The 23,691-nt window shown below is 37.5% G+C and overlaps 1 protein-coding gene across 5 annotated transcripts in view; it reads right to left on the minus strand.

Annotated features, from left to right (window-relative positions):
* Positions 1 to 23,691, minus strand: part of SANBR (SANT and BTB domain regulator of CSR) — a 62,668-nt gene that overhangs the window by 35,599 nt on the left and 3,378 nt on the right. For 3 of the 5 annotated variants that reach the window (XR_009248601.1, XM_058684000.1, XM_058684001.1), the window contains exons 2-5: positions 23,256 to 23,414; positions 6,593 to 6,779; positions 5,689 to 5,782; positions 3,432 to 3,670 (exon numbers count right to left, since the gene is read on the minus strand). Coding sequence is in view for 4 of the 5 variants with exons in the window: in XM_058684000.1 (XP_058539983.1) it covers positions 3,432 to 3,670; positions 5,689 to 5,782; positions 6,593 to 6,779; positions 23,256 to 23,405 (670 nt within the window). In the remaining variant the exon portion in view is untranslated. Of the gene's footprint in view, positions 1 to 3,431; positions 3,671 to 5,688; positions 5,783 to 5,859; positions 5,936 to 6,592; positions 6,780 to 23,255; positions 23,415 to 23,691 lie in introns of those variants that run through there. The other 2 variants (XM_058684003.1, XM_058684002.1) reach the window with 2 other exon arrangements.

Genomic DNA, 23,691 nt, shown 5'->3' on the forward strand with positions numbered 1-23,691 from the left:
TAAATCTGCCCTGGAATTAGATTTATATCTAAGTAAAAAGACTCCAGCTAAAGATACGACACATGCAAACTTCTGCTTAACTAAATCAGAGAAAAAGATAATTAAAATTGAGACTCTAATTTATCACATAAAAAAAAATCGTAGTGAGAAGATCTTTTAAATGATTAATGAAAGCACTTGTTATTAGTTAAGTTATTTCAAAGGCAGTACAATACTTGTCATGAACAATTATTTATTTAAAAGACTCTAAAAGGTAACATAAAATTTACTACTGCAGAAGCGCTAAAGTTACTTCCTAAAGGCAAACTGAGGCGAGGCATAACCACAGAAAGGGGAATGCTGGTTGACACTACTATTTTGGTAAACCTAAGTCATCTCCTGTGAGGTATATTTAAGGAAAAAAAAAATTGTGATTTTTCCCATTATAGTACTGAGATAATCCTTCCAAATAAAGGACTATGCAATGATTAAAATGAGCAATTCCAATCTTTGTTTAAACAATAATTCTAGGTTAAAGGCTCTCAGATAGAAAGAAATGGTGAAGGGGACTGGTGAAAAATTCCTCATGAAAAATTCCTCAGGGAAGAGTAATATAGCTCATTCCAGCTAAGACCACTTGTCTGCACTATTAGAGATTTAAGTAAGCATTCTGGTAGTTTTCCTGGTTAGAATAAAGATTGCTTTTATAAAAGTTTATGTTTGTAGCTACTGATATAAGGTCAAATATTACAGAGTGACTAGCTTTGCTCCACTTCTTTTACCTTGACTATATGCATAAATATGCTGGATAAAACATTTTTTTTCTCCCTGCATAATTTAATTTTTTATTTCACATATACATAACCATATCTGAGTGATCTGGAATCTCTGGACTCCAACTGGCTGAAAATTTTTATTTAGCAAGCTTATAATTTTTATTTAAGAACCACCAAAATCTTTTTTCATTAATTTGATCCTTAAAATCTATTAATAATAAGTTTCTTCAGAAAATGTTTATACTGGGGCGCCTGGGTGGCGCAGTCGGTTAAGCGTCCGACTTCAGCCAGGTCACGATCTCGCGGTCCGTGAGTTCGAGCCCCGCGTCAGGCTCTGGGCTGATGGCTCGGAGCCTGGAGCCTGTTTCCGATTCTGTGTCTCCCTCTCTCTCTGCCCCTCCCCCGTTCGTGCTCTGTCTCTCTCTGTCCCAAAAATAAATAAAAAATGTTAAAAAAAAAAAAAAAAAAAAAAGAAAATGTTTATACTATCCCTATAGATTTATTTACTAATAAGAATTTAAAAATATTTTGGGACTGCTACAAATAGCAAATTCTAAGGCACAGACTTTATTAAACTACAAGTGTGATTTCCTATACAATGCTATACCCAACTAAAGATTACTCATTATTCTTCCTTTCATCTAGAACACCAGTTCTCAAACTTTTACTTTTTTTAAGATTGTATTTTTAAGTAATCTCCACACCCAACATGGAGCTTGAACTCACAACCCCGAGACCAAGAGTTGCACGCTCCAATGACTGAACCAGCCAGGCATCCCTGGTCCCAAGCTTTTGATCTTAAGACTCCTTTTTTGTTGAGATGGGTTAGAACTATCAGTATAAATTAAAACAGGAAAAATTTCAAATATTTAATTCCTTTTAAAAGAATAAACTCATTATATACTAACATATCTTTATGAAAAATAACTGTATTTTCCAAAATACAAATTAGCAAGAGTAACACTGACATTTTTTACAAATTTCTTCGATATCCAACTTAAGAGAAGATAGCTGGATTCTATATCTGTTTCTACATTCAGTTTGTGGGCAGTCTTCTCTGATGTTCCATCAAAACTCAACAACTGATAGTTTCTTTTAAAGGTTAGGTGTTATGAAATCTGAAGTTATATCAATGAACTTTTCCTATTCTGTTATCTCAAAGTCAAATGATTTATCTTGCACTTTGAATGGATCTTTGCTTGACCCATGCATGATTTTAACATCACGCACTGTCATTTGGAAAATATTGGTTCACTGAGTTATGCAGATCTTCTAAATGTTGAAACATTTCATTGTACAATATACATAAGGGACACCTGTGTGGCTCACTCGGTTGAGAGTCTCACTCTTGATTTCGGCTCAGGTCATAACGTCAGAGTCATGAGATTGAGCCCCATGTTGGGCTCTGCACTGAACATGGAGCCTGCTTAAGATTCTCATTCTCTCTTTCTCCCTCCCCCACTACCACTTCCTCACACACACTCTCTAATATATATATGTATATATATCTCTCTCACATTTGTTAATATCACCACCAGTCTCATCAGAAAAGTCTTTTAAATATGGAGAAACTGTCAAGCATGTGGAAGCAGATACAAGTTTTCCTACTCTCTCACTTGAAACCTTGAATTTTATTATTGACAACAAATACTGTCAGTTGTTTCCCTTCAGTTGATCAGCTTAATTCATTTTCAAGAAAATATCTTGCCTAAGTCTGAATAACCATAATTTGCCTCTCATTCTTTCAAGTAAAAATGGTTTTCTCTTTTTCAAAAAGCAGCTGGTTTAGCTTGCAACTCAAACAACTGCACAAGTGCTTTTCCTCTAGACAACCATCACACTCTAGTGTGCAGAAGTGCACCTCCCATGCCATCACACAGAACATGGAAAAGATGCATGCTCAAGGGTCAAGAGTTAATCAAATTACTCATCTTTACTGTTTCATCAAGGACATTCTTAAAGTGAGACTGAATTTATTCTTTTCTTTTTTATCTTTTTAACTATGAGCACATGTTATTCAAGAATATGATGACCACTAGTACAGTTTGGTGCCCCTGCCCAGATGTGTGCCCTCCATTACTTCTATACCATGTGAACAAATGGCAACAAAGAAGAAGACCGTAAGATATTAGTATTATTATGTATATTGTCTTGACTTCGTGAACCTTCTAAAAGATCTCCAGGACTCTGGGGCACCTGGGTGGCTCAGCTGGTTGAGTGTCTGACTCTTGATTTTGGTTCAGGTCATGATCTCACGGTTGTGAGATTGAGACCTACATTGGGCTCTGCGCTGAGCATGAAGCCTGCTTAGGATTCTCTCAATCTCTCTCTCCCCTCCTCTGCACCTCCCCAACTCATTCTCTCTCTCTCTCTCTCTCTCGCTCTCTCTCGCTCTCTCTCCTTCTCAAAATAAAAAAAAACAACAAAATATCTCCAGGACTCCAGAGGTCCATGTACCATACAATGAGAACTGCTGATCTAGAGACCTGTCCACTTGCCATACATTCACTATAATCTACTAAAAATGATGAGGTATCAGTTTCCTAAAAGGTGATTACTAAATCTAGGCACAAATACTAATGTCCAAATAATTTTCCACATTGCATGCTTGGTGTGAAGCAACTACCAGGTGACACATAAATTTCACTACAAAATAAGCAATAGATGGTCTTTTACCTAAAGTGGGCATCTCACAATCTTTATTCTCCTTAGTGTTCCTTTTAACATATCTTATCAACCAGTTGAAAATGTGAACGTCACAATGAACTGAAATGTCCACCTCTTCCCAGCGCTGGGCATCCATAGATAAATATTCAGCAAAGTACTTCATTTCTGCTATCAAAAGATCTCGTGGGCAAATAAAATCTTCTTTCAAGTTTTTTGCTTCATCACATACATGGATCACCATGTTTGGCCTTCATAAAAAAATGTTACACAGAAATGAAATTATTAGAGTTTTAGAGGAGGAGCCAAGAATACTGACATTTATTGGAAGTACAAGAACAAGATGTTTTTGGAAGTTTTGACCATAAATAAATTTGAAAGGGTTTGACATTCAGAATTTTTCATAAAAGTATCTTGCTAACCTGATCTATATCTTAGATTTTGACTAAATTTAGTTAGGTTATTGACCTAACAGCTTAAGCTGTTAAGCTTATTAAGCCTAATAACTTAAGAACTTAGAAAAACAAAAATATTTTTATTACAGGACTCATAATTTACATGGTTTAAAGTTTAGTTTTCAAGTTATAAGTTAATAACAAAGTTTTAAAAACTAATACCAATTCACACACACAAAAATTAAATAACACATTCTAATTCTTGTGAGGAACATAAAACAGTACTTTTACATGGTTATGGGTATGAGGAGATAAATATTAAATATTAAAATTTTATTACTATTAATAAATAAGAAAAACAGTTAAATTCATTCATTGAAGAATCAAAAAATTAGCATGGTTACTTATTTTTAACAGCAAGAAAGTTTATTTCTATGCATTCATCAAATATAAATTAGTAAATGTAGTTAAAAGAATTAAGACTACAATGTGTTTATTAACATATTTTAAAAATAATTTAAGAACAAGTTTAGATGATGCATCAGAAAGACTGCTTAAAAAATACATAGTCCTTGAATTTACTTTCCCTTGAAAATTAGATCACCTCAAAAAGAAATATCAGCATGATCCACAACTACTTTCATGTCATTACAAAAGAGAATAAATCAAAAGAGACACACTGTCCTACAATATGAATTTAATGTGTTCAATGGAACTTCGTAACTTTCTAATACAAAAAAATCATATTTGAAACAAAACTGGGCTCCCAGATAAAGGATTATTAACCAACACTATTGTCAAGGTCAAAGGAATTTAAATAACTCTTCACAAATTGTTCTTCCAAAGAAATTATGGTCAAAATATAAACAGGTGCTGGTAAGGTATGCTTGTATAATGAAGCATAATGTTTCTATGGATTTTAGATCTACAGTATGAAATACTAGACAATCCCAGCAAGAAAATTATCTGATAAATTTTGTGATACACAAACAAAACTATCAGTTAAAAATCTATGTGAGTAAATTAAAAATCCCTGAACTATACACTTCAAAAGGGTGAATTTTTGTTTATTGTAGTAAAATACACATAACATATAATCTGTCATATTAGCTCTTTTTAAGTGTACAGTCCAATGGCATTAAGTACATTCACACTGTCATGCAATCATCACCACCATCCATCTCCAGAACTATTTCAAAAGGGTAAATTTTATGGTATATGAATTATATATGAATAAAGCTGTTACAAAAAAGAAGAAAAAACCTATCAGAACTGAAAATACAGAAATGAACTCTCAGATATGATGAAAATGTTCTAGATCTTCATTTGTGTGATGGTTACATGGTGTATCCATTTGCCAAAACTCATCAAGGTGAATACTTAAAATATATGTTAATTTATTTTATGTAAAATATACAAAACAATCAAAACTTGCAATATACTGAAAGGTATATTCTAATTTTTAATGTTTCCATAATCAGAATTATATTCCAATGGTTCTAAAATACACATCTAGTTTCTTTACCAAAATTGGAGAATTAATGGCAGAGATTTTTCTTTGGGTTTTAAAATTTGCTTTTCAAAGTTTTGTATTAGTAGAGGCTATTCTTAATATTTACAAATATGAAAATGAATTTTTTATGTGGAAAACTGTAGTCCAATTTAATTATAACAGGAATAAGCCATATGTTTAGCTATCAAGCAATTGTTATAGTTCAACACATGAACTGTTCTGATTCCAACAGTTTCAACAATTGTGTAATGTGAAATTCCTAAATTATGGTAACTGATGTATACAATCACCAATCATATATTTTATAATTTAAAGTTGATATTCATATTAAATCTTATCTAGCAAAGAACCAGCCTCCTACCCTTCAGATTCTTCAGTCTTTTCTCCACCATTACGAGTAGTACAATTTTCACTTTCTGAAGAACAATTCCTTGTGGAAGCTATACTATGTCTTCCTTAAATACAGAAACAAACACATACAAAAACAAAGGGGGAGGTTAGCGTTTCTAGCTGAGAAAGGGTTTTTACTTACTGAATGGTTATACTGTAAATGCATGGTTTCCAAGGCTAAAGATGGCACTTGTTAGGTGGCATTTCCCTTAATATTTCTAAAGGTATATGGAAAAAACAGTACAAAAATAGGATCACACATTGCTGACGTTACACTGAAGATTTAAAAAATGATATGGTGTGAATTGGCAGGGATCAAATGTTCAAAAGCCAACAATATAGTTCTGTCTTCCTGAAGCAAGTTTTTATATAAGTACTTTGCTGTTGCTGAGGTTCAAATTATTTACTACACTCAGAATTTCTAAAATCAGTAAATATTTCCAACATAATTGCAGAAAAGATCTTTTCTACACTGCCACTGTGGTATTCGAAGCTACTGTTGACTACAATAAAAGGTAGCTGTAAAAAAAGATAACATGAGGAACAAGGAACATTTTCTCAGTAAAAAAAATTAAGTAGAAGGTATAGGTCAGCAAATCTCTGAAATTATGACATAACTAGGCCAACAGACTGGAATAGTAAATTTTGATATAGTAAATAGCTTTTTTTTTGGTAATAGCGTTTGACATGTATGGTAATACTAAAACATTTTTCAAATATAGCAAAGATAATTTTCTAAAATTCAGGAAGATACAAATACTAATAGGTTTTCCAGTAATGTTTATATTAGCTTCTAAGTAAATAAAGTTGATTGAAATGCATATGTTGCAAAATTATCATAAGGACAAACACTATATTTTGTTTTCAAACCTTACCTGTTTTGGAAACTGCATCTTGACCAACTGGAGTTTCCTGAAATTCTCCCTGCATGTCAAGAAGTGACGATTTGATATATGTGGCTAAGGTTTCCACAGGACTCTCTCCAGCAGCCATTAGGGGATTATATTGGTTGTCAACAGGTGAGCTGCCACTGCTCCTCAGTTCATCAAACCTTTTTGCACACTGTAACGACATCAAGGAAGGAAATGTAGGTCTTTCATAACTAAAAAATAAGATTATTTTCTTGCCTTCTATTTGACAATACTTTTCTATAATCATTTTTTACGAGTGAATACTAATCTGCTGGGTAATACCTAGAAAATTAGCACACATTTCAATACACAAAAGCTTCTGACTTTTTTTTTAAGAATTCAGGTTAGAACTTTTTTTTAATACACTTTAACCCAATGGCATAATATGTTTATGCTGTTATAGGAAAATGAAGAATGTCTTTATAAACCATATTTCCCTGTGGTCTGTTTTTATTATCAGTTGACAATTTTAATAATTGAGTTAAAAACTTGGTTATTATTTTTACATTAACTGAGTTCCCGCCAGGAATCAGACCAAATTTTAACCTTCAATGGAAAGCAAACCAAAAAGAATCTAATTCGTGACACTAGATTTTCTTTATTAAAATAATGAAGACTTTGTTCTTACCAACACTGAGGTTCACCTTGCACAAAATACAGTAGTAATACATCATGGTCACATATTTGGGCATAGTTTGTTCTAGCACAGTGTTTTCCCCTTAACCCATCAGTTACTCAAGAAATCAACTTAGAAGGTCCAGATCAGCAATTGAAGAGGAAAAAAAAAAAAAAGAAGTAAAATTTAATAGATTAGAAAATATCGGAAGTGCATTAAGCATACTAGGCTAAGTACTCCTTCGTGGAAATGTCATTTCTATGTGTGTCTTAGGTCACAGCATAAAATGCCTTCCTTAATGCGGATCTTGGTCAAACAACACTGCCATAGCATCCATTTTTAAATCTGCACCAACATCAACACAGATGGCAAATTCCATAGCAGGCCAAGTTATCTGGGAGGTGCAAAAGGAGAAAAATATATACAATGTAGGGGCGCCTGGGTGGCGCAGTCGGTTAAGCGTCCGACTTCAGCCAGGTCACGATCTCCCCGTCTGTGAGTTCGAGCCCCGCGTCAGGCTCTGGGCTGATGGCTCGGAGCCTGGAGCTTGTTTCCGATTCTGTGTCTCCCTCTCTCTCTGCCCCTCCCCTGTTCATGCTCTCTCTCTGTCCCAAAAAAAATAAATAAAAAACGTTGAAAAAAAAATTAAAAAAAAAAAATATATATATACAATGTATATGTCTATATATTAAATGAATAAAACATTGGGCATGGCATCACTCATTTATTATACAAATATTATCAAATACCCACTAGATATTAAGCACTATTTTCAGTAAAGATTGTTTATACGGTTACTATTACATGAAATGCCTGTTCAAAGCTTAGTCTTTTGAAAAGTAAAAATTTTTCTTAAAAAACACACTTAAGGACTTGAGGGAAGATGGCGGCGTAGGAGGACGCTGGGCTCACCGCGCGTCCTGCTGATCACTTAGATTCCACCTACACCTGCCTAAAGAACCCAGAAAACCGCCAGAGGATTAGCAGAACAGAGTCTCCAGAGCCAAGCGCAGACGAGAGGCCCACGGAAGAGGGTAGGAAGGGCGGCGAGGCGGTGCAGGCTCCACGGACTGGCGGGAGGGAGTCGGGGAGGAGGGGCGGCTCGCCGGCCAAGCGGAGCCCCCGAGTCTGGCTGGCAAAAGCGGAGGGGCCGGAAGGACTGTGTTCCGACAGCAAGCGTGACTTAGCGTCTGGGAGGTCATAAGTTAACAGCTCTGCTCAGAAAGCGGGAAGGCTGGAGGACAAAGGGAGGGAGAGCTGCTGAGCCCCCGGACGGCAGAGCTCAGCTTGGCGGGGAACAAAGGCGCTCGCCAGCGCCATCTCCCCCGCCCATCCCCCAACCAAAATCCCAAAGAGAACCAGTTCCTGCCAGGGAACTTGCTCGCTCCGCGCAAACACCCAACTCTGTGCTTCTGCGGAGCCAAACCTCCGGCAGCGGATCTGACTCCCTCCCGCTGCCACAGGGCCCCTCCTGAAGTGGATCACCTAAGGAGAAGTGAGCTAAGCCTGCCCTTCCTGCCCCCGTGCACCTTGCCTACCCACCCCAGCTAATACGCCAGATCCCCAGCACCACAAGCCTGGCAGTGTGCAAGTAGCCCAGACGGGCCACGCCACCCCACAGTGAATCCCGCCCCTAGGAGAGGGGAAGAGAAGGCACACACCAGTCTGACTGTGGCCCCAGCGGTGGGCTGGGGGCAGACATCAGGTCGGACTGCGGCCCCACCCACGAACTCCAGTTATACACCACAGCACGGGGGAAGTGCCCTGCGGGTCCTCACCACTCCAGGGTCTATCCAAAATGACCAAACGGAAGAATTCCCCTCAGAAGAATCTCCAGGAAATAACAACAGCTAATGAACTGATCAAAAAGGATTTAAATAATATAACAGAAAGTGAATTTAGAATAATAGTCATAAAATTAATCGCTGGGCTTGAAAACAGTATACAGGACAGCAGAGAATCTCTTGCCACAGAGATCAAGGGACTAAGGAACAGTCACGAGGAGCTGAAAAACGCTTTAAACGAAATGCAAAACAAAATGGAAACCACGATGGCTCGGATTGAAGAGGCAGAGGAGAGAATAGGTGAACTAGAAGATAAAGTTATGGAGAAAGAGGAAGCTGAAAGAAAGAGAGATAAAAAAATCCAGGAGTATGAGGGGAAAATTAGAGAACTAAGTGATACACTAAAAAGAAATAATATACGCATAATTGGTATCCCAAAGGAGGAAGAGAGAGGGAAAGGTGCTGAAGGGGTACTTGAAGAAATTATAGTTGAGAACTTCCCTGAACTGGGGAAGGAAAAAGGCATTGAAATCCAAGAGGCACAGAGAACTCCCTTCAGACGTAACTTGAATCGATCTTCTGCACGACATATCATAGTGAAACTGGCAAAATACAAGGATAAAGAGAAAATTCTGAAAGCAGCAAGGGGTAAACGTGCTCTCACATATAAAGGGAGACCTATAAGACTCGTGACTGATCTCTCCTTTGAAACTTGGCAGGCCAGAAAGGCTTGGCACGATATCTTCAGTGTGCTAAACAGAAAAAATATGCAGCCGAGAATCCTTTATCCAGCAAGTCTGTCATTTAGAATAGAAGGAGAGATAAAGGTCTTCCCAAACAAACAAAAACTGAAGGAATTTGTCACCACGAAACCAGCCCTACAAGAGATCCTAAGGGGGATCCTGTGAGACAAAGTACCAGAGACATCACTACAAGCATAAAACATACAGACATCACAATGACTCTAAACCCGTATCTTTCTATAATAACACTGAATGTAAATGGATTAAATGCGCCAACCAAAAGACATAGGGTATCAGAATGGATAAAAAAACAAGACCCATCTATTTGCTGTCTACAAGAGACTCATTTTAGATCTGAGGACACCTTTAGATTGAGAGTGAGGGGAGGAAGAACTATTTATCATGCTACTGGAAGCCAAAAGAAAGCTGGAGTAGCCATACTTATATCAGACAAACTAGACTTTAAATTAAAGGCTGTAACAAGAGATGAAGAAGGGCATTATATAATAATTACAGGGTCTATCCATCAGGAAGAGCTAACAATTATAAATGTCTATGCGCCAAATACCGGAGCCCCCAGATATATAAAACAATTACTCATAAACAAAAGCAACCTTATTGATAAGAATGTGGTCATTGCAGGGGACTTTAACACCCCACTTACAGAAATGGATAGATCATCTAGACACACGGTCAATAAAGAAACAAGGGCCCTGAATGATACATTGGATCAGATGGACTTGACAGATATATTTAGAACTCTGCATCCCAAAGCAACAGAATATACTTTCTTCTCGAGTGCACATGGAACATTCTCCAAGATAGATCATATACTGGGTCACAAAACAGCCCTTCATAAGTTTACAAGAATTGAAATTATACCATGCATACTTTCAGACCACAATGCTATGAAGCTTGAAATCAACCACAGGAAAAAGTCTGGAAAACCTCCAAAAGCATGGAGGTTAAAGAACACCTTACTAACGAATGAGTGGGTCAACCAGGCAATTAGAGAAGAAATTAAAAAATATATGGAAACAAACGAAAATGAAAATACAACAATCCAAACGCTTTGGGACGCAGCGAAGGCAGTCCTGAGAGGAAAATACATTGCAATCCAGGCCTATCTCAAGAAACAAGAAAAATCCCAAATACAAAATCTAACAGCACACCTAAAGGAAATAGAAGCAGAACAGCAAAGGCAGCCTAAACCCAGCAGAAGAAGAGAAATAATAAAGATCAGAGCAGAAATAAACAATATAGAATCTAAAAAAACTGTAGAGCAGATCAACGAAACCAAGAGTTGGTTTTTTGAAAAAATAAACAAAATTGACAAACCTCTAGCCAGGCTTCTCAAAAAGAAAAGGGAGATGACCCAAATAGATAAAATCATGAATGAAAATGGAATTATTACAACTAATCCCTCAGAGATACAAACAATTATCAGGGAATACTATGAAAAATTATATGCCAACAAATTGGACAACCTGGAAGAAATGGACAAATTCCTAAACACCCACACTCTTCCAAAACTCAATCAGGAGGAAATAGAAAGCTTGAACAGACCCATAACCAGCGAAGAAATTGAATCGGTTATCAAAAATCTCCCAACAAATAAGAGTCCAGGACCAGATGGCTTCCCAGGGGAGTTCTATCAGACGTTTAAAGCAGAAATAATACCTATCCTTCTCAAGCTATTCCAAGAAATAGAAAGGGAAGGAAAACTTCCAGACTCATTCTATGAAGCCAGTATTACTTTGATTCCTAAACCAGACAGAGACCCAGTAAAAAAAGAGAACTACAGGCCAATATCTCTGATGAATATGGATGCAAAAATTCTCAATAAGATACTAGCAAATCGAATTCAACAGCATATAAAAAGAATTATTCACCATGATCAAGTGGGATTCATTCCTGGGATGCAGGGCTGGTTCAACATTCGCAAATCGATCAACGTGATACATCACATTAACAAAAAAAAAAGAGAAGAACCATATGATCCTGTCAATTGATGCAGAAAAGGCCTTTGACAAAATCCAGCACCCTTTCTTAATAAAAACCCTGGAGAAAGTCGGGATAGAAGGAACATACTTAAAGATCATAAAAGCCATTTATGAAAAGCCCACAGCTAACATCATCCTCAACGGGGAAAAACTGAGAGCTTTTTCCCTGAGATCAGGAACACGACAGGGATGCCCACTCTCACCGCTGTTGTTTAATATAGTGCTGGAAGTTCTAGCATCAGCAATCAGACAACAAAAGGAAATCAAAGGCATCCAAATTGGCAAAGATGAAGTCAAGCTTTCGCTTTTTGCAGATGACATGATATTATACATGGAAAATCCGATAGACTCCACCATAAGTCTGCTAGAACTGATACATGAATTCAGCAAAGTTGCAGGATACAAAATCAATGTACAGAAATCAGTTGCATTCTTATACACTAACAATGAAGCAACAGAAAGACAAATAAAGAAACTGATCCCATTCACAATTGCACCAAGAAGCATAAAATACCTAGGAATAAATCTAACCAAAGATGTCAAAGATCTGTATGCTGAAAACTATAGAAAGCTTATGCAGGTAATTGAAGAAGATATAAAGAAATGGAAAGACATTCCCTGCTCATGGATTGGAAGAATAAATATTGTCAAAATGTCAATACTACCCAAAGCTATCTACACATTCAATGCAATCCCAATCAAAATTGCACCAGCATTCTTCTCGAAACTAGAACAAGCAATCCTAAAATTCATATGGAACCACAAAAGGCCCCGAATAGCCAAAGTAATTTTGAAGAAGAAGACCAAAGCAGGAGGCATCACAATCCCAGACTTTAGCCTCTACTACAAAGCTGTAATCATCAAGACAGCATGGTATTGGCATAAAAACAGACACATAGACCAATGGAATAGAATAGAAACCCCAGAACTAGACCCACAAACGTATGGCCAACTCATCTTTGACAAAGCAGGAAAGAACATCCAATGGAAAAAAGACAGTCTCTTTAACAAATGGTGCTGGGAGAACTGGACAGCAACATGCAGAAGGTTGAAACTAGACCACTTTCTCACACCATTCACAAAAATAAACTCAAAATGGATAAAGGACCTGAATGTGAGACAGGAAACCATCAAAACCTTAGAGGAGAAAGCAGGAAAAGACCTCTCTGACCTCAGCCGTAGCAATCTCTTACTCGGCACATCCCCAAAGGCAAGGGAATTAAAAGCAAAAGTGAATTACTGGGACCTTATGAAGATAAAAAGCTTCTGCACAGCAAAGGAAACAACCAACAAAACTAAAAGGCAACCAACGGAATGGGAAAAGATATTTGCAAATGACACATCGGACAAAGGGCTAGTATCCAAAATCTATAAAGAGCTCACCAAACTCCACACCCGAAAAACAAATAACCCAGTGAAGAAATGGGCAGAAAACATGAATAGACACTTCTCTAAAGAAGACATCCGGATGGCCAACAGGCACATGAAAAGATGTTCAACGTCGCTCCTTATCAGGGAAATACAAATCAAAACCGCACTCAGATACCACCTCACGCCAGTCAGAGTGGCCAAAATGAAGAAATCAGGAGACTATAGATGCTGGAGAGGATGTGGAGAAACAGGAACCCTCTTGCACTGTTGGTGGGAATGCAAATTGGTGCAGCCGCTCTGGAAAGCAGTGTGGAGGTTCCTCAAAAAATTAAAAATAGACCTACCCTATGACCCAGCAATAGCACTGCTAGGAATTTATCCAAGGGATACAGGAGTACTGATGCACAGGGGCACTTGTACCCCAATGTTTATAGCACCACTCTCAACAATAGCCAAATTATGGAAACAGCCTAAATGTCCATCAATTGATGAATGGATAAAGAAATTGTGGTTTATATACACAATGGAATACTACGTGGCAATGAGAAAAAATGAAATATGGCCTTTTGTAGCAACGTGGATGGAACTGGAGAGTGTGATGCTAAGTGAAATAAGCCATACAGAGAAAGACAGATACCATATGGTTTCACTCTTATGTGGATCCTGAGAAACTTAACAGGAACCCATGGGGGAGGGGAAGGAAAAAAAAAAAAAAGAGGTTAGAGTGGGAGAGAGCCAAAGCATAAGAGACTGTTAAAAACTGAGAACAAACTGAGGGTTGATGGGGGGTGGGAGGGAGGGCAGGGTGGGTGATGGGTATTGAGGAGGGCACCTTTTGGGATGAGCACTGGGTGTTGTATGGAAACCAATTTGACAGTAAATTTCATACATTAAAAAATAAAATTAAAAAAAAATAAAAAAATAAAATAAAAAATAAAAAATAAAAAACACACTTAAAAAATATGTATGCATAGATGGACATATGCAGTCAATATGCTATGTCTTTAAACAAAGTCTTAAATAAAAATAATTAATATGATATATGAAAAACCAAATATTTTTTTATATGAAGACTGAAAAAAGTTGTGATGAATGTCTGGATAAATAAAGGAAAACAAATGTTATAACATCATTAGAAAAATGTACAGATTCATATACATATATAGGATAAAAAAGATAAATGGTTTTACTGAATTCATTTCTCCTACAAAATGAATTTAGTTTTTGTAACACGGAGAAAGTGATAGGTAGGCTTTTAAATAAAACACAAGTTCCTGGGGCACCTGGCTGGCTCAGTCAGAGGAGGATGCAACTCTTGATCTCGGGGTTGTGAGTTCAAGCCCCACGTTGGGTGTAGAGATTACTTGAAAATAAAATCTTAAAAAAAAAACACACACATAGGTTTTTTGGATATCCTTTAGGTAAAGTTCACAGCTATAATGTAGATTTATCTTATTTAATAAAGTTTACAGCAATTTCTAATACTTAATAAGAATATTATGAATTCTGAATATCTGAAATGAACACGATTGCTTAAACAAAGAAGTAAACCATAAATAACTTAAATTATATTGTTAAATATTCTTTGTGTTTAAGCAAAAATTACATGATATCTAAAGAATGAGACTGGACCTCTTACCTATACCACACACAAAAATTAGCTCAAAATAGATCAAAGACTAAATATAAGTGAAAGACTAAATATAAGCGCTAACACTATAAAACTCTTATGAGAAAATAACCTTGGACTAAGTGATAGTTTCTTAGCTATGACACTAAAAGCACAAGCAACAAAGAAAAAGCAGAAAAACCAGACCTCCTCAAAATTTAAACTTTGTGTTTCAAAGGACACCATCAAGAAAATGAAAAGGCAACATACACAATAGCAGAAAATATTTGCAAATCATATTATTTGACAACAGACTTGCATCTAGAATATATTAATAACTCTTACTACTCAATAATAAAAAGATAAATAACCTAATTTAAAAAATGGGCAAAGGATCTAAATAGACATTCCTCTAGAGAAGATCTATAAATGGCCCATAAGCACATGACAGGATACTGATCATCATTAGCCATCAGGAAAATGAAAATCAAAATCATAATAAAAGAAAAAAGAAAAAAATCGTAATGAATTATTACTTCGTACCCATAAGGGGCTGTATTCAAAAAGACAGATAAAAGTGTTGGCAAGGATATGAAGAAATTGGAACTGACATTACTGGTGGGAATGTAAAATGGTGCACTTTGGAAAAATTAGACACATTATTTCATCTTTAAAAACATAAAAACTCCTTTTTTCTTTTTTTTTTGAGAGAGAGTGTGCAAGTGAGTGAGGGGCAGAGAGAGAGAGAGAGAGAGAGAGAGAAGCAGGGCTCACCAGCTCATGTTCTACCCAAGGTGGGGCTTGTGTTCACCTGAAGTGGGACTCAAGCTTACCAGTAGCAAAGGGGGCCTCATGCTCACCCAAGTGGGGCATGAGCTCACCTGATGGGGGACTCAAACTCATGAACTGTGAGATCATGACTTGAGCTGAAGTCAGATGCTTAACGACTGAGCCACCCAGGCGCCCGATACATAAAAACTCTTAATTCATCCTTTCTCCACTTTCAAAATACCAACACGATCATTGTCAAAATGGAAAAGAAACCACAATAATCCAGGAAATTAAATAACAGAATATTAAGGAAAGGTAAAAAATATTTTTTTTGTCTACCAGATATTAAAAAAATATTGAAAATAAATGAACATAGAACTGTTAGTAGGATTAGATAGAGATCAACAGATTAGAATAGTAAGTCCAGAGATTTTAAGGTGGAATTTCAAATCAGTAATAAAGAATGAAATATTCAATAAATGTGGAGACAATTAACTATTCGTTAGAAAAAAAATGTTAAAACTAAAATAAACTCCACGTGGAGTCAAGATTTAAAAGTAGAAAATAAAAGTAGTCAGGAAAATGTAGGTGACTACGTATTTATTATACGGCTTCATGTGAGGATTTTCTTTTTTTTTTCCTCTTTTATTTATTTTAAGAGACAGAGAAAGTGTATGTCCGTGAGCTGGGGAGAGAAAGAAAGAAAGAGAGAGAGAGAAAGAATCCCAAGCAGGCTCCATGCTGTCAGTGCCAGAGCCCAACAGGGGGCAACAATCCCACGAACCATGAGATCATGACTTGAGCTGAAACCAACAGTAGGATGCTTAACTGACTAATCCACCCACATGCCCCCAAGAAGGATTTTCTAAACAGGACAAAAAAGGCAGATATTAAAGTAAAAGATTCACAGATTTTACACTAAACATTTTAAACTTGTAAATATTTGTATATGAGACTACCATTAATAACCTAATAGGCTGGTAACATACAAAAAAAAATAACTAGATCAAGGGTTAATATATTTAATACATAGAAAATCATTATTTAGAACTACTAACAAAACAAATTCACAAATAGAAAAAGGACATAGAATTAAATATAAAATGTTCAACCTCTTTAGGATTTAAAGTAAATTAAAACTGAAACAAGTTAACATTTATTAAAAATATATATAACTGATGGAGCACCTGGGTGGTTCAGTCAGTTGGGTGTCCAAATCTTGATTTCTGCTCAGGTCACAATCTTGTGGTTCGTGGGTCTGAGCCTCACCTTGGGCTCTGCACTGACAGCATGGAGCCTGCTGGGGATTCTCATTCTCCCACTCTCTGCCCCTCCCCCACTTGCATGTGAATGTGCTCTCTCTCAAAATAAATAAACTTAAAAAAAAAAAAAAAAATATATATATATATATATATATATATATATATATATATATATATATTATATAAATGAGAATTTTGGGGGTACCTGGGTGGCTCAGTCACTTAAGCATCCAACTTCAGCTCAGGTCATGATCTCACGGTTCGTGGGTTCAAGCCCTGTGTCCGGCTCTGTGCTGACAGCTCAGAGCCTAGAGCCTGCTTCAGATTCTGTGTCTACGTCTCTTTCTTTGCCCTTCCCTCACTTGTGCTCTCTCTCTCTCAAAAATAAATAAACAGGGGCGCCTGGGTGGCTCGGTCGGTTAAGCGTCCGACTTCAGCTCAGGTCATGATCTCACGGTCCGTGAGTTCGAGCCCCGCGTCGGGCTCTGTGCTGACAGCTCAGAGCCTGGAGCCTGTTTCAGATTCTGTGTCTCCCTCTCTCTCTGCCCCTCCCCTGTTAATGCTCTGTCTCTCTCTGTCTCAAAAATAAATAAACGTTAAAATAAATAAACAAACAAACAAACAAACATTTTTTAAAAATGAGAATTTTGAGGGGCACCTGAGTGGTTCAGTTGGTTAAGCATCCAACTTCGGCTTAGGTCATGATCTCACGTTTCGTGAGTTCAAGCCCGGCATTGGGCTCTGTGCTGACAGCTCTGAGCCTGGAGCCTGCTTCAGATTCTGTGTCTCTCTCTGTCTGCCCCTCCACCGCTTGCACTCTGTCTCTCGCTCTGTCTCAAAAATAAACATCTAAAAAATTTTTTTTAAAAATGGGAATTTTGAAAAGACATATACACATAAATAATATGTGATATAGATAGTGCAGGGATCAAGTATTCAGCTATGTTGATTGGAATATAACACCGATGGCCCTTCTAGTGGGCAATATGTAACAAAAGCCTTAAGAAAAGAATAACATATTTCTAACTATGTTAGATAGCCTAAGGACTAAAGGGACAAAAGGGACTGGTTTAATAAATTATTATAGCTCATAGCTCAAATGCTGCAGAAGTCTATTAACTGATATATAAAGATGATTACGATATGCTGAATGAAAAAGCAAGCAGCTAAACAATACATTTGTTGTATATCCACCTGAAGAATTTTTCTGTATATAGAAAAGTATCTGGAAGGATATATAACCAAGGTGTTAACAACTTACTTTAGATAGGGCCAGATTTATCATTCTGATTTTTCACTTATTTCCTTTGTGCCTGTGTGTGTTCTTTAAGGACATGTTTTGTTTAGTAATAAAAAAGTTATTAAAAAATTAACACTACTGGGGCACCTGGGTGGCTCAGTTGGTTAAGTGGCCGACTTCGGCTCAGGTTATGATCTCACAGCTCGTGAGTTCGAGCCTCATGTCGGGCTCTGTGCTGAGAGCTCAGAGCCTAGAGCCTGCTTCTGACTCTGTGTCTACCTCTCTCTCTGCCCCTCCCCTGCCCGCACGCTCTATCTCTCAAAAATAAATAAACATTAAACAAAAATTTAAAAACACATTAACACTACTTAGGTGTGCCTGGGTGGCTCAGTCAGTTGAGTGTCTGACTCTGGATTTCAGCTCAGGTCATTATCTCATGGTTTGTGGTTTAAACCCTGCATGGGGCTCTGTGCTGGCAGCGGGGAGCCTGCTTTGGATTCAGTTTCCCTATCTCTCTACCCCTTCCTTGCCCTCTCTCTTTCTCTCTCTCAAAAATAAGCAAATATTAAAAAAATTAACACTACTTAAAAATAATCTGATTCACATTTAGTTGTATTTTAGTTAAAATAATTAAACAATTCAGTGAATTTGAATACACAGTGAATATCAGATGATATCACAGAGTTATTGTTAATTTTCTTGGGTTTGACCATGGTACCATGGTTATAAAATAATGTCATTTTTTTTTAATGTTTCTTTCAGAGGCAGAGAGCATAAGCGTAGGAGGGGCAGAGAGAGAGGGACAGAGAATTCCAAATAAGCTCCATGCTGCTAGTGCAGAGCCCGACGTGGGGCTGGATGCAATGAACCATGAGACATGATCCGAGCGGAAATCTAAAGTCGGATGCTGAACAGATTGAGCCACCCAGGTGTCCCATGTCTATTTTTAAGGAGATATACACTGTAGTCTATGGGGTAAAGTGTCACAGTGCCTGAAGCTTACTATTAAATACCACAGAAAAAAAATTACATAAAGGGATCAAGCAATTAGGGCATATATATTAGAATAGAGTGGTGTAGTACTATTCTTTCAACTTTTCTATACGTTTGAAGATATTCACAATAAAAAGTTAGAACAGTAGTTGACTTCACAGGTTTGTCCCATTTTAAAAGTTAACATGTTTCAAAACTTAACCAGAAGGTTTGAAAAGTATAAATTAGGGAATGATACTATACACTAAAAAATAAATTCCTGGGCACCTGGTGGCTCAGTTGATTGAGTGTCTGACTTCAGGTCAGGTCATGATCTCACAGTGCATGAGTTCAAGCCCTGCATCAGGCTCTCTGTTGTCAGCACAGAACCCACTTCAGATCCTCTGTCCCCCTCTCCCTCTGCCCTTCCCCCACTGATTCTCTCTCTCAATCTCTCTTAGAATAAATAAACGTAAAAAATAAATAAACTCCCTCATCATTTCACAAAGACCTATAACATAACTGAGGGCAAGTAATTTCTTGTGGGTACTGGTTTTCTCAGCTGCAAAAGAAGATGGTGGAACTTGGTTCATTCACTGATTCCACAAGTATTTATTTATTTATTTATTTATTTATTTATTTATTTATTTTTAAATAGCAAAAACACGTTTATTATTGATTTAAAAGTATTTAAGCATCCACTACATGTGAAACATTATGCCCATGTGCCCCTTTTTTTTTCCAATATATGAAGTTTATTGTCACATTGGTTTCCATACAACACCCAGTGCTCATCCCAAAAGGTGCCCTCCTCAATACCCATCACCCACCCTCCCCTCCCTCCCACCCCCCATCAACCCTCAGTTTGTTCTCAGTTTTTAACAGTCTCTTATGCTTTGGCTCTCTCCCACTCTAACCTCTTTTTTTTTTTTTTTCCTTCCCCTCCCCCATGGGTTCCTGTTAAGTTTCTCAGGATCCACATAAGAGTGAAACCATTGCCCATGTGCCCTTTATAGGAATAATCCTATCTCAATATTTTCCTAATTCTTCCTAACATACGTTCTGAATGTACACAATCACATTATCAGGAGGGACTGTTTGCTACTCTGAATCCAAAAAGAAAAAAAGGAGAAGAGGGAAGAAAAATAGAAAAATTAACAGAAGTCCATCCACAAGTATTTATTGAGTGTATATGACGGACCAGGGCAATGGTAAATACGCTTAAAATTTATTGGGGAAAATCACTAATGTCATTTCTACTTTTAGAGAACTCTGAGATGATTCACCTACTTTAGGATTCCTATTAACAGCAGAAATTCTGAGGTCAATGTTTCTCAAACTAGGGTTCATGGATAAATTACTAGAAATCAAAGAGTTCTCTATAAGAATGTTCAGATTTTAAGTTTTGATTCTAAGCATAAAATAAAATCATCTAAATCATCAGGATAACAGAGTATTTCAGTGCCTATTTGCTTTTCTGTTTATAATTAAGTTGTACTAAGAAATACTTCAATTGTCTAAGGTAAATTTTTTTTTAAGTTTATTTATTTATTTTGAGAGAGACAGAGAGAGTGTGAGTGGGGGAGGGGCAGCAGGAGAGGGAGAGAGAGAGAATCCCTGGCAGGCTCTGCAGTATCAGTGCAGAGCCCGATGTGGGGCTTGAACTCACGAACCATGAGAATCATCAAGTCAGATGCTTAACCAACTGAGCCACCCAGGCACCCCATCTAAGGTTAATTTTTAAAAGGATAAGATAGCGAAGGGACTTGATAGAGGAGGGAGGCAGTGGTGTCAGGGGAAGGCTAGTAATGTCATGGTGCAATGTAAGTCTTCATAGGAGGTTAAAGAGAGAAAAGTGGAGGAAGGATGAAGTCTTTGAAAGGTACAAGGCAATATAAGCTAAATGCAAAATATTTTGTGCCATGACAGATCACACAACATTTGCCTTGTAATCAGCAATTCAATTTCAGCAAAACACTATTACTTTACCACATTAGGTAACCATTATTATTTTTATTTTTTTAATTTTTTTAAAGGTTTCTTTACTTATTTTGAGAGAGAGAGAGAGAGAACACAAGCGTGAGAGGGGAAGGGGCAGAGGGAGAGAATCCCAAGAAGGCTCAGCGCTGGATACAGGGCTTGAACCCACATACTGTGAGATCATGACCTGAGCTGAAGTCGGGAGTCTACCAGCTGAGCCACCCAGGGGACCCTATTTTTTTTATTTTTAGAGATAAAGAGCATGAGCAGGGGAGAGGGGCAGAGGGAGAGAGAGAAAATACCAAGCATGCTCCATGCTCAGGGTGGAGCCTGATGAGGGGTTGGATCCACAACCCTGGAATCACGACCTGAGCCAAAATCAAGCTGGATGCTCAACCAGCTGGGCCACCAAGGCACCCCTAGCTAACCATTTTAGTTTGAATTGTGTTGTTTTTAGTTCTCACTTGTGTCTATAACATGCAAATTTGGTTTATGGGTGTATAGGTGTGTTTACAACTAGTATTATTAGTGGACATTTTATTTACATTATAATAAAACTAATTTAAGGGGCACCTGGGTGGCTCAGTCTGTTAAGCATCCAACTCTTAATTTTGATTCACATCCTGATGTTACTGTTTGTGAGATTAAGCTCCATGTCAGGCTCTGTGCTGATGGTGTGGAGCCTGCTTGGGATTCTCTCCTTTTCTCTCTGTCCCTCCCCTGCTCATGCTCTCTCAGAATAAAGAAAATAAACATTAAAAAAATAATTTAAGTCAACATTGGGAGTTCTCAAGGTTTTCCTTTAAAAAGATCTGTCCATCACTCAAATTTGAGAAGCATAGCATTAGGGATTTAATAACATATGACTTGATTTACAAAAATTTTATCTACCCATAATTTTCCAGTAACAGTTTTGTTACTTAAATTTATGTATTAGTGAACTTTCAGTTGTTACATAAACAATTGGTTGAATTTAAACATACCAGGTGGGTTAATGTACCAGGTGTTTGGGTAACGTACATAAATAATAATTTATGCAGTTTGTAACTAGTCAAATCATATCATATGCACATTCAGTATTCACACATATGTATATGTAAAATTCAAATGTTTTTCTCTTAGTAGCCATTTCTTTCTTTTTTTAAATTTTTGTTTGTTTTTTTAATTCACATCCAAGTTAGCATATAGTACAACAATGATTTCAGGAGTAGCGTTTCTTTTTTTTTTTAATTTTTTTTTCAATGTTTTTTATTTATTTTTGGGACAGAGAGAGACAGAGCATGAACGGGGGAGGGGCAGAGAGAGAGGGAGACACAGAATCGGAAACAGGCTCCAGGCTCCGAGCCATCAGCCCAGAGCCTGACGCGGGGCTCGAACTCACGGACCGCGAGATCGTGACCTGGCTGAAGTCGGACGCTCAACCGACTGCGCCACCCAGGCGCCCCAGGAGTAGCGTTTCTTCTTTTTTTAAGTTTATGTATTTATTTATGTATGTATTTATTTAAAGGCTTTAATGTTTATTTATTTATTTTTTTTTTTTTTAAATTTTTTTTTCAACGTTTTTTATTTATTTTTGGGACAGAGAGAGACAGAGCATGAACGGGGGAGGGGCAGAGAGAGAGGGAGACACAGAATCGGAAACAGGCTCCAGGCTCTGAGCCATCAGCCCAGAGCCTGACGCGGGGCTCGAACTCACAGACCGCGAGATCATGACCTGGCTGAAGTCGGACGCTTAACCGACTGCGCCACCCAGGCGCCCCAATGTTTATTTATTTTGAGAGACAGAGCTCGTGCATGAGTGGGGGAGGAGCAGAGAGAGGAAAACACAGAATCAGAAGCAGGCTCCAGGCTCTGAGCTGTCTGCACAGAGCCTGACGCGGAGCTCGAACTAACGAACTGTGAGATCATGACCCAAGCTGAAGTCAGACACTTAACTGACTGAGCCACCCAGGCACCCTGAGTTTATTTATTTTTGAGAGAGAGTGAGAGAGAGTGAGCGAGCAAGCTGATGTGTGAGCAGGGGAGGGGCAGAAAGAGGGGGACAGAGGATATGAAGCAAGCTCTGCACTGTCAGTGCTGTGGAGCCCCACATGGGGCTTAAACTCATGAACCAGGCTCAAACTCACAAACCAGGCTCAAACTCACCAACCGTGAGATCATGACCTGAGCCAAAATCAAGAGTCAGATGCTTAACTGACTGTGCCCCACTAGCTGTTTCTTTAAATTGGTCACTTTTTCTGATTTTTCCAGGAGCTATCTAGAGGATGGTTATTTACCTCTTTGGGTGTTAACCCAGGCACAAGCCTTGCCACAGTTTCCCAGTTGATGGTCTGATGGATTCCAATTAATGGATAAAGGATCATGTCCAACACCATTTGGTTGTTATTGTTCAAGAAATTGTTGTTCTCTGAATATCCACGACTCATCTTTTGGAACTAGAAATAAAGACAAATAGATTTATTTACATATGAAATCCAAGTGTTTTTAGGACATTATAAATCAGTTACAATTTATTCCTAAGAATTATATGCTACCTATAAAGGAAGAATAAAAGTGACCTAAAATACACATGGAATATACGGCTCAAATCTCTTCAAATATTATAGCATTTCAATATTATGGATTGGTGGATGGACAGATGGATAAATTATGTGATAAAAAAGTATAATAAAATATTAATGGTAGTAGAAGTGGTGGGTACACAGGTGTTCA

This window comes from Neofelis nebulosa, chromosome 9 (assembly GCF_028018385.1).
Source record: "Neofelis nebulosa isolate mNeoNeb1 chromosome 9, mNeoNeb1.pri, whole genome shotgun sequence".
Classification (NCBI taxonomy): Eukaryota; Metazoa; Chordata; class Mammalia; order Carnivora; family Felidae; genus Neofelis; species Neofelis nebulosa.